Genomic DNA, 14,664 nt, shown 5'->3' on the forward strand with positions numbered 1-14,664 from the left:
GCCATCACTTACTGTGATGATGACTGTCATGCTATTTAAATCTGTGTTAAAGGCAAGAGAAGCCTGATTGAAGGATTGGCACAACCAACAAAAACACAATGATGTTAATCTTTAAATATGAAGGCATTGGCCAATTAAGATTCAGAAAGTGCTTTTTAAGAATAGTATCAATGGAGTCAATATATGTTCAGCTCCTTTTAAACCAAGCTTTTCCTAAATTCAGAGGCTCTTGAAACTCTATTAAGGTCAGAATACTTGTGTAATACCACCTTAAACAAGGCTGGACATACTTCAGAAAAGTGTCCAAAAAACACACCTTGATTATTGACCCTGTATCACAGTGGCGGTGTTTTGGAGGAATAATATTGTGTACGAACAAGACAACAGAGGAGGGACACTGGAAGGTAAATAGGGACAGATCATGCGACAGAATGACGCGGCGAGTCCGACTCTGTCAGATCAAACAACTGATCTGAACAACACCACATCTGACTCATCCCCCTGCACGGAAATTAATCCTGCACTGATTCACATCTGTGTGCTTCCTTCTTCCATTCCTCCACTATAACAGGTCTGGGAGGTGGCTGTAGACCGAGTCCAGCAGCGTCTGGCTGGCCTCCTGGCTCTTGACTCCGGCAATCTCAAAAAGGCGATCCAGCTTGTCCTCGGCGTCCGGGATCTCCTCGATCACGTGCAGCTCCTCTGGGTTCAGGATGTGCAGCATGTCGTCAAAGATGGGCTGTAGGTCGCATGGGTCCAGACGCACCTGCCGGAGCACAGTGTCTTTCTTCTCTGGAGGGAAAACGGAGAAGAGAAATAGTTGTTGAAACAGCTGCTATAATAAATGTCTTTATATCATCAATAGATTAAAGACTCAGTGTGTAGGATTTAGTTGCATCTAGTGGTGAAGTTACATATTGCAGCCAACTGAGTATCCCTTGCCTCACATCCACTTTCGAGTGTTGAGGAGAAACTGTAATGGCCGTCAAAGTATGTAAAAATCTCTAAAGCCAGTGTTTGGTTTGTCAGTTCTTGGCTACTGTAGGAACACGCCGGGCTCCATGGAGGAGGACCCGCTCTGATGTAGATGTAAAGGGATCATTCTAAGGTAAACACACACAAATAAGAAAAACACACAAAACCTTTAACAACTAAATAAGCTTATCTCTACATGAAGCTGGACGACATGATAGGAAATGGGATGTGGATCAAAACAAAAAGTCAAAGTACATGTTAAATAAAGTCATCCCAAAGATGGTTTCTGCCGATGTTTGTTCGAGGGTTTGGTTTTAATTAGTTGTTTGATACTATAAAAACCAGGTGACTGACATGACTGACAGCTGACTTGTGATTGGTCGAGAACGTACATCATATTTTTGAAGGACTTAGTGCAACAGAACCCATACTATGTCACTTGACTTTCATAAAGAGTGTAAGTTCTAAGTATGTTCCTAAGAACTAACATGAACAGGTCAAAAATACTTATCTCTGAATGAAAGGGTATATACTTTTCAGGAATATTCAAAAATGTTGAAATAATAGTGCCCATTGATCTCTAAACTATTTTTTATCAACAGGAATTTTTGCTTTTAAAATATCTGATGTGAGCAAATCTATCAGTTTGATTTAAGAGCAATACCCAGAAGGACCACATGAGGGCGATGGGCACCAACATATCCAGCAGCTGCTGTCACATCATTTTCATGAAGTCTGAGTCACAGTGAGCGTCAGAATAATTAGTCATGGGTGTTAAGAATGTGAATCAGCTCATAAAATCAGTATCTGCACAAGCAGGAGTATCCAGTGGGTGATAAAGAATTATTTTTTAATGATGCTGTGGGGATTTTAAAACTTATCAAAATGATCTCTACAGGTCAGTTGATACACTGAAAGTTGTCGGCCAAAAAAGTTGCCCCAGATGAGAAATGGTGTGAAAATTAAAGTGTCCCTCAGGTGTGACTAACCCTCAGGGTGCAGTAGAGAAGACTGTTCTATAAACACAGTGGGTTTTGCCACTGAAACTCTGCCACGATAAAATCTCTCTTCATGGGAAAACTCTTGCATCGCATGACAAAAACAAGACACATTTTTTCCTGTGTCATCATCTGAGTTGCCTCAGGTATAATAACACAGACTGTTATTGATGCTAGATGAAGGGAAACCGTGTGTAGGTATTTCTATTTCATTTTCGGGCTCCAACGTATAAGATCACATACTGAATGTTGCTCCCACATAAAACATTTGATATCTCCAAATGAATATGATATCAATCAGACACAATGGAAACACACATTTCACACGCGAGAGTATGAACACACTGTGAGGATTTGTTCACGTGTATAATCACCATCAGTCCCCATCATAGGTCATATCACTACTGCCATGTTATACTATGCTATTAATAGCAGAGTGACTCTCTCAGTGTCAATATGCTGATTCTAAATGTTGAATTATTCACAGGATTATTGATTCATGTTTTCATAACTCCGAGACGTTTTCTTCCCCTTTAACTGCAGATGAGTTTTATCTTGTGTTTTTTTCTCTAACAAGAAAAAGTCTAAGGTGTCTGCTGTAAGACAGTTATGTAGATTTTAAGAATAAAAATAAATAAACAAAGTAGCGATTTAGTAGCACTTATATGGCACTTACCTATAGCACTTTGTAGTTTGGCTTTTTTGGAGAAAATTGTACTTTCTTGATTCTTGTTGTTCTGGGTTTGTACCCTCATGGTTGAATGCACTTATTGTAAGTCGCTTTGGATAAAAGCGTCAGCTAAATGAAATGTAATGTAATGTAATGTATATCGCCTGTAAACCATTTAGAATTGACTGTGTCTTCTTTTATAAAGAATTACCTCTGCCAAAGAGATTATGTTTTCAGCCATGTCTATTTATTTATCAGCAGTATTTACACAAAAAAGTACTGACCTAATTTACATTGAACTTGGTAGAGGAGTGACGCATGTGCCAGGGAAGAATCCATTACATTTTTAGGTGGATCTGGATCATTTACGATGAAGATATTTTTTTTTCTCTGAAGTCTGGTGTATATTGTCTGATATAATCTCTGATGAAGGTCTGTTGATACCCTTCTAGTTTTATATGGACTTAACACAAGAAACACATTCAGTTTAAACTTTAGTAACTAGATTATACCCCCTAATATATTTTGGGTTGCAACTTAACATTTAAAGGTTCAGTGTGTAAGATTTAGGTGAAAGGGATCTATTGGCCGAAATTTTGTTTAAATGACCCTAGTGATGCTTTCTCTAGTGTGTTTCATCTAAAATGTACTGATAGTTGTTTTCTTTACCATAGAATGGCCCTTTATATTTAAATACTTATATATAATATTTACATCGGGAGCAAGTCCTCTTTACGTTTTTTTACAGTAGCCCAGACTGGACAAACTAAACACCTTTTTATGACAACTCAAGGCTACAGATTCTCTTTCATGTTGGCCTCCATAAAGAGGACCCGCTCCTGATGTAAATATTAAGTATTTTATATTTGAGGGGTATTCAGCTGCAACATGCAACTCCACCACTAGATGTCACTAAATTCTACACACTGAACCTTTAAAGTCAATTTCAGCCACTGATAAAAGATGACGGATGCCAGCATTTTTGTTTGTAAATAAAGAGTAAAACTATGTAACTAAAAGTTAGTGAGCACTCACATGTGCATGCTGCTTTAACGCTTTCATCGGAATGAAAATGAAAACAACCAATCACAGTTGTCTGGTCAGGGCACACAACATAGCTGCCTCTCATGCTAACGTGCCATGCTAACGGTCCAGCTAATACTAAAGGGAAGTACACGGAAAGTAAAATGCACAACTAGATGAACAAATACCAGGCACAGGCATTAACATGATTCGATTGGATTCATTAACATTCGATTGGCTAGTGACTGCGTTTGAGTGTTTGTTTAAACATGATTTGATTGGCCAGAGCCTTTGTTGAGCAACACATGATGTCACCCCATTCAAAATTAAAGAGCATTGTTTCTGTTGAGGCCAATGTGTATGTATAAAGGTTGGGTGCCTCAGTGAACCAATGAGCCACTCCTGTTGATTAGCCTCTCACCTTTGGTAATAAAGGATCCGTTTCTGCTGAGGGCGGAGTCTTTGCTGGAGGTGGAGTCACAGCGCAGCAGAGGCTCCGATTCGTCTGGGAAGAAGCCTTTGGTGCGGTCCACCGGCGACTGCTCCACACCCATGCTACCACTGCTGCCGCTGCCACCGCTGCGGTTGCTGCCGCCTCCAACGCTGCTGGGAGAATCCAGCACCTTGTGGACGGGACTGAGGCTTTGGGTTACATTCACCGAGGTCATCAGCTGGTTGATGTCAAACTGTAGGCGGAGACAGAGAGTGGGGAGGAGTGGACAGTGAAGAAAGGTGGAGAAGGGGAGAAGGAAGGGGAGAAACATCAACGTATGATTTACCACAGATGCATCAGGCTCATGGAGCACATGAACTTCTGTCCTGCATTTATGAAACACTGAATGCAACATCATTGTACTGTATCTCTGTTGTCTCTCAGGCTACATCCATCGTACACAAACTACTGTTTTCAAACTAAAACGAACTCTGCCCACACAAGAGTTTTGGCTCTGTATGAGTTTTAATCCCTGTCCATCCTAACACGAAAATGTGCAATCGCAGAACCACTCATGAACACTGAGCATGCACGTGATGTTGTTTACAGGACTTGCTTGAATAACAGCTCATCTTCTACTCATGAAAACTGGTGTAAAATACAGAGTTTAACAACAGGGTCAGCAACACTTGTAATTGATTATCCATGTTGCGTTAATACATTCTGCACTGGTAGCCGAGGCTAATGTTGGTTGTTTTGTTCTGAAAGGGGGTCATGTGATAGGTGCCTGACTAATCAGCGAAGGCCACGTCAAGACTGAAAATACCCAATCGGCAAGCGGTTGTGAGTGTCTGTGTCATTTTCTCGCAACGTTTCTGTTTCTTCCCGTCCAGACTAAATCGCTGCCCCGGAGTTCTCGAACTAAAACGGGCCCAGCAGCAGTAGTCAGAGAAGTGTGGACACCAGGCGTATCCTCAGCAGAGTTGATGCTTTTTCAAGCGAAAACGAAATAGTGTGGCTTTAGCCTCGTTCTCTCAACTCTTCACCCCACATTTACTTTTTCTATCCTCATGTCCTCCTTCTTTTACGCCCATTCTCAATATTCAGTCACTCTTTTCTCTCTCTTCCTCTCCTCTTCCTCCTTTATTCTGCCTGAGGAAGAGTGTTACGGTGATTTCGTTGAATTAATATAACTTGCATATTGAGGTACGATGCCTGTATTGTTTCTTGATATATTTTTTCCCTTTTATTCCTTTACCTTTGTTTTCCTTTTGTAATTTAAAAAAAATATATTTTTGGCTTCATATCCTGTCATTTCCCTCTACCACCATCACTTCCTACTTCTTCCACATTTTGCTCCTTCTCTATCGTCAGTCCTTGCTTTTCTCTTTTTTCACCTCTCCACTCTTCCTTATTAAAAGTTTCATCTTCCTCTTCCTCAGACACATTTTCTCTATTTCTCCCCCCATCTTCTCCTGTCTCTCTTTCTCTATATTGTTGCAAACTCCTTTGTCTCCTCCTCACCCCTTCTCTCTCTCTCTCTCTCTCTCTCTCTCTCTCTCTCTCTCTCTCTCTCTCTCTCTCTCTCTCTCTCTCTCTCTCTCTCTTTGGTGTGGTAATGAACCTGTGGTTTGAACCAGTAGTGACTGGTTTGGGGATGAGATCATGAGACCACGTCTTGTTTTTCTCCGCATGAACCCACTCTAGCCCGAAGGTCACAACACTGTAGATGTTATTTCACTCATCACACACGCTGGAAATGAAAAGAGAAAAAACAGGTTGAGGGAAAAAACTTTTTTTTTGTCTGATTGTTTCCTCTTCAGTTCAGTATCAGGTCTGTTGAATGAGCTCCAACAGGACACAGAATCGCCGGCGCTGTTCTCTGTCTCTCGTGTTTTTCTTTCCCCGTTCCGTAATGTCTGGGTCACCGGGCTGAGCGTGATTCTGACAGAACAAACACGCTCTGTCTCGCTCACAAAGGAATGCATACATGCGTGCACAGACACATGTGCACACGGTGACAGAGGCCGTGGACTGTCACAGAGCAGCAGATGCAACTGGAACGATAGTTTTTAGTGAGCAGGATGCAGAAAAATAAAAACACAGACCCAGAGGGGGCGACAAATTTAGCAGCCTCAGGGGACAGGAAGTCAGTGGATATGTAAGACACACACCAGGAAAAAAATGTCTAATATTCAACGTGGCAGAGGTCTAAACGTGTTCAAAACTACACAGGTTTTCAGCCAGTTCTCAGAAATTCTTTTCTATTTGCATTTTCAGATATCAGGATTTAAAATGATACCCACTTCTCTATTTATTTGATCACATTAAAGTTGAATTAAACTTTATCCCTCAGTAACATCTTGTTTCAGATTCTTCCTATAGCTGGACCACATACTGTGATATAGGGCCTGTGTCCAAACACCACGGAGAAAAAAACCCACTGTTCTATACAATGAACGCTGCTTTCATTTAATTACCCTGTGATGTAATAGATAGTTCAGCCAGTCGCAGCAGCTTTAAAACCATCGTCCACATCCAGAAGAGAGCAACAAGGAGGAGTCACTGCTGAATACAAACACAGAGTAGTTGAATGCCACTCTATGCAGTAATGGCTTCAGTGTCTTGCTAAAGAGCACAAAGGAAGGGAGAGTGATACTCACTTTCCCCAGTCAAGAACATTTCTCCAACTTCTCTTCTTAACGTTTACATGACATAGGAACACAAGTCCTTCTGGTTAGTGGACAATCACTTTAACCCATTAGCCACAGCCGCCCATCATCAGCTACAATCATTACAGCCTCAAATATCAGCATTTTTCAGGTTAAAAAACTGGGTTTTATCGTCACCTCCACCTAGAAGTTCATGTTTTATTGTCTGAGCAGGTTTATGCCAAAACTAGATGTGAAGGTGGAGTATAGACCAAGGAAATGTCACTTAGTCTGCGTGGGTGAAAAACAGGTGAAATTGTAAGAGGTTTCCATAAAATGTCTGTGTACATCGTACATGCATCTGATTTCAATACTTGTTTATGTTTTAAGGTAATAAAGTGGCCAACCAGCATTGGTGGTTACATGTGTCGAACAGAAATTCCTTTTGGTAGATTAACTTGTAGTCCTAATTTGAAAATCCAGGAGGTCAAATTACCACCATCTATTTGTCATCTGAATAACCTTTGATTTGTGTTATGTCTTAGTTGGTAACATTATATGGGGTGGAGCAGTAGCCTCTCTCTGCATGATATACAGGATGTGACAAACATTACCGGCCCACTGCCACGTGAAAGCCCTGTCCCTTCACTGACCACCCAGAGTGAGCACTCTGCGTACTCGTCTGCCACTTTGTCTGAGGCCACACGGACTCTGATTACTTTATGCTGGCAGCATGGGCTGCTAAGGATGGAGGTGCAGGAGCACTGTGTGTGTGTGTGTGAGGTGTGTGTGAGAGCGAGAGGTAGAAAAGGATCAGGCTGAGTTGCTGACTACCCCTGTCAGCACAGCACAAGGGTCTGTAGGGGACGTGGGGCTTACACACACACACACACACACACACACACACACACACACACACACACACACACACACACACACACACACACACACACACACACACACACACACACACACACACACACACACACACACACACACACACACACACAGCCTCACTGGCAGAGCAGGCAGACTGCTGCAGTGTGAAGGGCACAGGGGACAGAACCACACAAGGGTCAAACTTTGATTAGTTAGATCAAAACTGTTACAGCAAAGAATCTCACTCGGCTGTAATGACTCCCCACACAGACGAGCTATTAACTAAGTTGCAGCTAAGATAGAAACTCAGCCCAGACCCACGGTTAGAGACTCTATGATGTCATGGTGCATTCAGCCCCACCACTAAAGTAGATCTCCAATGGATAAGTCTGCTCCCAGACAGCATTAAAGCATACCTAATGTCAAATACACTCACAAACATATGTACATAATCTCTTTGAATTACCTTTAATTGAATAGTCACAGTTTCTGGGAAATTTCTGCCCCCCCACACACAAAGTAATGGATGTGGTTTCCATTTTTACTATCTTATGGGGCTCGTTGTTGAAGCAACTGAAAGGCGTCTAATGGGACCTGAATCATTAACACCCAATTAGGGCAGAAACTGCATTTGATTGTGCATCATTGTGGCAGCAACAGGGGGACATGACTACTGTGGGCTGTATGTTTTTGTGGAGTCACTTTGTAGAGGAGATGACGTGGAAAAGCAAAGAGGAGGGAAGAGGACAAACACGGAGGGCAGATGACAGATGTCTGTGTGCGTGTGTCACTAAAAAACAGATCCCATTTCAGTTGTATAACACAAATTACAACACGCTTATTCTAACGTGGCAGACTACGTCATCTTTCAATAGGTGTCCATCATTAAAAGATTACTGTAATTTTCCCCTTGTACTTTTCCTGCCAAGTTTTCAAATTGGATCCCAGGAGATTAAAAAAGGCCTCAGAATTATTGTTGACACATCCACAAGGTTAAAAAAAGGTCCTAATGCAACTGCCCTTCAACTGTCCACATCTTATCCTCACTGTAATGTACATAATATTTAAATTAAATTAAATCATATACAACATACTACACTGAAGCTACAGTAATTTACAACTTTACAACAGCCTCTTAACTTTATCTCCAGGAAAACTAATTTGGCATCAACAAATACTCGGTGGGAATTATTGTTTGAGCGGGTTGTCCACTAAGCAGACGTTTGGTAGTTCAATCCCAGTCACCCCCCCCCCCCCCCCATTCAGCGTGCCGATGTGTCCTTGGGCAAGATGCTGAACCCCAAATCGCCCCTGACGGCTGTGTCACCACTGTGTGATCTGATTGATCGCTAAGTGATAAAGTGCTGCACATAGATGCACTACGAATGTGCATGTGAACAGACCTCAGCTCTGCTACTGGAGTCACATGATCCAGGACACTGCTGTTTGATCAGACAAGTGCTTTCTGCAGTGTCGACCCGCCCTCCTGACTTTTCGACAACTGTGCAGACATCCTGATGTGGACTCTGCTTTGAGTTGATAAGGACTAAAAATAGAACAGTAAAAAAAAAAGAAAATCACCATTTTCCCCGCGTATTTGTTGTGTTTGTGACTCTTCCCTCAGGAAGGCAGCTCCATCTGCTGCAGTCTTTGACAGGAGGCATCTATCAACCATACACAGGGGGCTTATCAAAATGAAACAGTATTCCTGCTCTTTATCACTTATACATTGTGCGTACTGATGCCCTGAGCCTGGTGCAGCAGTGTCTCTGTTTTTTAGATGGACAATGAGAGTTGTTAGTGTCCTGTCAAAATTTGGTGCTAAGAGTTGAAAATAAATAAATTTGATCCATTGATACAGAGTTTTCAAACTAAAACAGGGGCCAGACGTATCCGTGGCAGAGTTGATGCATTTTTAAATGAAAACTTAGTAGTATGGATGTCTTCTCAGTTAAGTGGAGGGATGATACATCTTCCATTATTTGGTGTTGATGATGGTGGTGCTGATAAAATGTTGCTCTAAATTTCATATCCTTAATGAAGGCACATGATCTTGTTCCTCCAGGTTTTGATTTGACACCTATCGATATACTTTACATGTAAGCAGAACTTGAGTCTTGACATTTTGTTGAAATCTCCACACAGGTACTTTGGGGTGATTACACGCAGTCAAGGTCTGCTCAGCAAACTCATTTCCTCGAAGGGTGCTTCAGCTCACAGTGAGGATGAGGAGAAATGAGAGCGAAGGTCAGGGGAATCACGTCTGTCACTCTTCTTTCTGTTTCCGACTCATCCGCAGCATCAGACAGCTGACGCTCGGTTGTTCCAGCAGCGACACTGATTTTCCTTTTTCTTCAATGCTCAATGACAAATGGTGACCTTATGTAACAGATGCATCGGCATTTTTCAGTCACATTGACGTGCTGTGAAACGAGTCAGTGACCCTGACCTTTTTGATGGCCAATATACTGTATGTCTGTCACAGCAACTTTGTTTTTGTCTTTGACTATAGTTGTAATCAGCTGTCCCCATTCTGATCCAACTTTAATTATATTTCCACACTTGCCTTTATGTTTAGCCTTTACTGACACTACTTCACCCATAATAACCCTGGGAGCCACCAACCTCCAGTCAGGGCAATGCTCATATTTAGAAACAACACATCCAGAGGTATAACATTACAAATTAACTTGTGTGACCCCATGTGGGAATGGTTTGGCCTCACACCGGGACAGCTGGACCATTTACTGCATGTCATTCCTGTCACACTCTCGCTCCCCATTTCCTGTCTGTGCATCACTGTGACTATCAAATAAACTTTAAACACCAACTTTGATATTAGGCCCGTCCTCTCAAAATCAAGCACTTCAATCTGTGTGTTCCCTGTTTTTAGGCTGTGACTGTGTGCATATATTGAGTCGCTCACAGAAGGTGGTATCAATATAGATGCAATAAAATCCTAATGTTGCATATTCCTATCTACAAATACAACAAGTGTATTTCTGTCTTTAACAAGGGGGTCCTCAGCGAAGGCCCCTTCCATCGGCTACAGAGTTTACCCAGAGTTTGCCTTTCACACATGCACAACGCAGCAGGAGGTTCTCTGCAGAGACGCTTTCACAACAGCAACAAATCCTCCACATTATTCAGGCGAGAGGTGCAGCAGCTGGGTGCAGCAAACAGAGGCAGGAAGTGACGTATTAACATCGCTAAGGAGATCACGAGATTTTCGTGACAACACACAGACACCGGTGTCGGCTCTTATAACGTGTGTGTCACCTCTTCATCAACCCCCCACTCGCTGGCAATGAATCCAGCGGTGGATCCCCTGCTGTGTTCACACATGGACTTCTCCTGGGTCTCTAAATACATTTTATTAGGAGGCCAGGAGGAGAAAGTCTGCAGAGTGTCTCACTAGGACATTTGTGTTCACACATGCACCTCCTCCAGGGTAAATATGGAGGAACTGGGGAGTTCAGTTTGTGTCTGAAAACTGATTTAAAGACACATTTTTATAGGTGTGCTTTCTCCTAGTTCTGATCTTGCTGTCTATTTCATATATATAAAATGTTGTATTTTATATATTTTTTATCCTTTTCTCATCTGTAATTTCATGATGATCTAATTTTTTGTATTTGTGCTCTAATGCTGTGTGATTCAAAACGTTTTTTTCCCTATCGTTTTTAACTTACAAAGCACTTTGTAACAGTTCGTTTAAGGTGCTATATATATAAACCGTGTTATTATGACAGCACTGACCTTGACGAGGGTGGTCAAGAGCACTCACTCGATACGAATCTCTGAGAAATTAGAAGAAAAAAAAGAAAGAAAGAAAAGTGGATGGTGATGAAGGATCCAGTGTGTCCCCAGTGTTTGTGGTTTTCTCTGTGTGTGTGTGTGTGTGTGTGTGTGTGTGTGTGTGTGTGTGTGTGTGTGTGTGTGTGTGTGTGTGTGTGTGTGTGTGTGTGTGCGTGTGCGTGTTGTGAGGCAATTACAATACGAGACTGATACCAGGCAGGGCATGAGGGGCCAATGAGTGAGATTAGTCATGTGAGGCGTTTACTAAATTACAGGCGTCCGGCTGCACACATGAACCAGACGGCTTTAATGTCAGCATGTGTGATGGAGGCTGAGCTCGGCCCCTATAGAGGCAATTTATAGAAGAGCAAAGATAAGCGAAGGCAGAGGCACTGTTTGTTTTGAGTGTCCATGCAATACTGATTGATGAGTTAATGGTGTGTCATATTTATGTCTTCTCTCTCTTTACCAAAGAGTAATAAAAATCCCAAAATAAAGCTCCGTTCTTTCCCCCGTGCCAATGCACTGACTGAGCAGATGTTAGTTATAAAAGTACCTTGCAATGGCGACCACTTACGTATGAGGGAGTGTGTTTGCCTCGATCTATCTCTATCCCACCAAAGACTCCACTTCATTTGAATCTGCACTTTTGATCATGACTTCTGGGATATGTGCAAATTGACATTGACGGCATGGGCTAGGTGACATCTACTTGTGTCTATTCATTTTAATCATATGCAATTACACATCTGAACACACAGCAAAATGTTTGAGGGGAAATGTTGAAAATCAATGTGCAGGGCTGTTTCCAGACCTCCACCGCTGCGTGCCTACAGCTCGAGTTTGTCCCATGATTCAAAAGGTTTCATCACTTTCGACCAGTAGGAGGACAACTAATCAGAGTTTAGAAGGTGAGGTCAAGAATGGGGATGTAATCGTAACAGTGTGCATGAAAAAGGTTATAGCTCCGAAACATCCGTCCCAACAGCTCCCACGTCCTGGAAAAGACGATGGCAGGACTTTGCTGGGCAGGCAGGGGTACCTCTGAAAACTTACTATGACCTCAAAAGGACAGAAACTTCCTCCCTCACTAACTCACTTATCCCAACAAGCATTTCCCAAAACTCTTTAGAGGACAGAGTCTGCAGCAGGGACTGTAATTACTGTTTAAACAACAAATCATTCTCCGGAAGACAGCTGTTGCTTTAATGCGAGGAATGCAGCTGAACCACAGGCACTGGCTGCAGCGGGACACACCAGAAAGCTTTCCTCGCAGATTCGATTTCAGAGGGAGAGACGCAGGGAACACAGTGTACTGAAGCTTGTACCAGTGATGTTGATGGAGCCGCAGATTGAAAAGATGTGGAGACAGCAAAGGTCACGCTTGTTTTCCTGACACCAGTGTCGTAGTACTCGAGTCCAGGACTCATGACTCCACTTAGACTTGAGAACCGATGGAGTCCAACACTGACTCCATTTGGACTCGGATGTTGGAGACGAGGACGTTTTTGCTAGTTTTTTGTAATAGGCCTCAATAATTTCACATAAGATAATATGATGATAACTATAATAAAACTGTATCATTATTTAATGTCGTGCATGGGTGGGCATGTATATTCACCAGCCTACAAGTAGTTTCCTATGTATAACATCAGTTAATGATGTATTAACAGATGCCCTGAATCGTGCGCTGTGCTTTCATGGATTTGACATCAAGATCTTTGCCCACCAAGTCAATGTTTTACACCCAAAATTGTGGTATATTTAAAATCTCACATTGTCTCAATCACACAGACACACCAACTCCAAAACATCCGTCCGTCATTTAAGTTTTCGGAGCAGGTTCGATTTGCTGCGTTATTCAAAATTCTCTTTATTCCTTACGAGTTCTCAGGATTGGATGTTTTCGATTTCTTTTCCTTTTTTCAAGAAGTGAGAGGAGCACAAAGTCATTTCTCAACTCCATTTTATCTCCCACTGTGTTTTCTTTGGAACGAATAGAATGGAATGCATCGGACTCATTGTGCAAGGTTTCTGTGCATGACGATTTTGATAGGATGACGCACTACCTAAACTCTTCAGACTTTGGTAATGCAGACTTGACTTGGACTCTTCTTTGGAAGAGTTTAGGAACCGACTGCAACACTACCTGACACACTTCTGAATAAATGTGTTCAGTAGAATGTCTTGTCCAAACATCCATAATCAAACCAGCCTACCTGTGGGTTGTCCTCCATGACACAGCGGATTTTCTCAACTACATCGATGCGGCGCTGTCGGTGCAGGGCATTGATCAGCTTGGCCAAGTTGGCGTCGCTGTCCCGGATGGTCCAGTGCTGCAGCGCTGCGTAAGCCCTCTCGTGATCCGATGAGTAGCCATTGGAGAAGGCTGCCACCTCACGCTCCGTGGCGTTAGCCAGCGACTGATAGATGTCGATCCAATGGGTACCCACGTGGGCCGCCACCAGCTTCAGGATATCCACCCCTAAGCAGAGAAAGAGAGAGAGAGAGAGATTAGAGGATCCAGGTTTAAAAGTAATGAAAGAGGGCTTGTCATCATTCTTTAACCACTGATAAGTCATTCATTACAATAAAAAGAAAACTAAATGAGACTCTTGTGATTTCTGGATTTCTTCCTAATTGAAGAATGTAGGCCAGCAGCTGTGTACTGTGTTGGATGCCACAGCAAACAAACTGCCTTAAGTGAGCTCCATGCAATACACCATTGTTCTCTTTCCATCATTTAAACTGACCATCTGCATGTACAGTATGTGTATGACTGTGTTTCTGAAATGATGTGTGATTACATACAGTTTGAGTTTGTAGGTCTGTCATGTATTACTCCTTTTTTCCCTCTTTTTCTTCCAATTTAACCTGTGGATATCATTGGGTTCTCTCATCTCTTCTCTCATGTACATAACGTAGAACATCATCTAGAACATTAGCTCCTATAGGGGTTGCAGGACAAACTGAGTGGCAGCAAGATGATTAACAAGGCTGGAGAGTAGGCAAACAATTCACAGTCTGCACAAAAACAATGTGTTTGTTCTGAAATTTATCTCATTTCTTGGGGGAAAACTGCAAATCGACCTCATCTTGCATCCAGAAATATTCAAATGAGATATGAATATTTGTGGCTGGAACAACACTATGTGACATTAGGCTGTAACCACACTTTGCTTCACTGGTAAAGTTTATGTTATATATGTCTTTGGTGATATATGTTGAAGCTTTCTC

General features: G+C 42.2%; 1 protein-coding gene across 1 annotated transcript in view; it reads right to left on the reverse strand.

Moving 5' to 3' along the window:
• Positions 1 to 315: 315 nt before the first annotated feature.
• Positions 316 to 14,664, reverse strand: part of tnfrsf21 (tumor necrosis factor receptor superfamily, member 21) — a 41,375-nt gene continuing 27,026 nt past the window's right edge. Inside the window, exons 4-6 of the mRNA XM_034580546.1 lie at positions 13,647 to 13,912; positions 4,088 to 4,352; positions 316 to 792 (exon numbers count right to left, since the gene is read on the reverse strand). Coding sequence (XP_034436437.1) covers positions 563 to 792; positions 4,088 to 4,352; positions 13,647 to 13,912 — 761 coding nt within the window. The 3' untranslated portion in view covers positions 316 to 562. The remainder of the gene's footprint in view (positions 793 to 4,087; positions 4,353 to 13,646; positions 13,913 to 14,664) is intronic.

Source organism: Hippoglossus hippoglossus, chromosome 24 (genome assembly GCF_009819705.1).
Source record: "Hippoglossus hippoglossus isolate fHipHip1 chromosome 24, fHipHip1.pri, whole genome shotgun sequence".
NCBI lineage: Eukaryota > Metazoa > Chordata > Actinopteri > Pleuronectiformes > Pleuronectidae > Hippoglossus > Hippoglossus hippoglossus.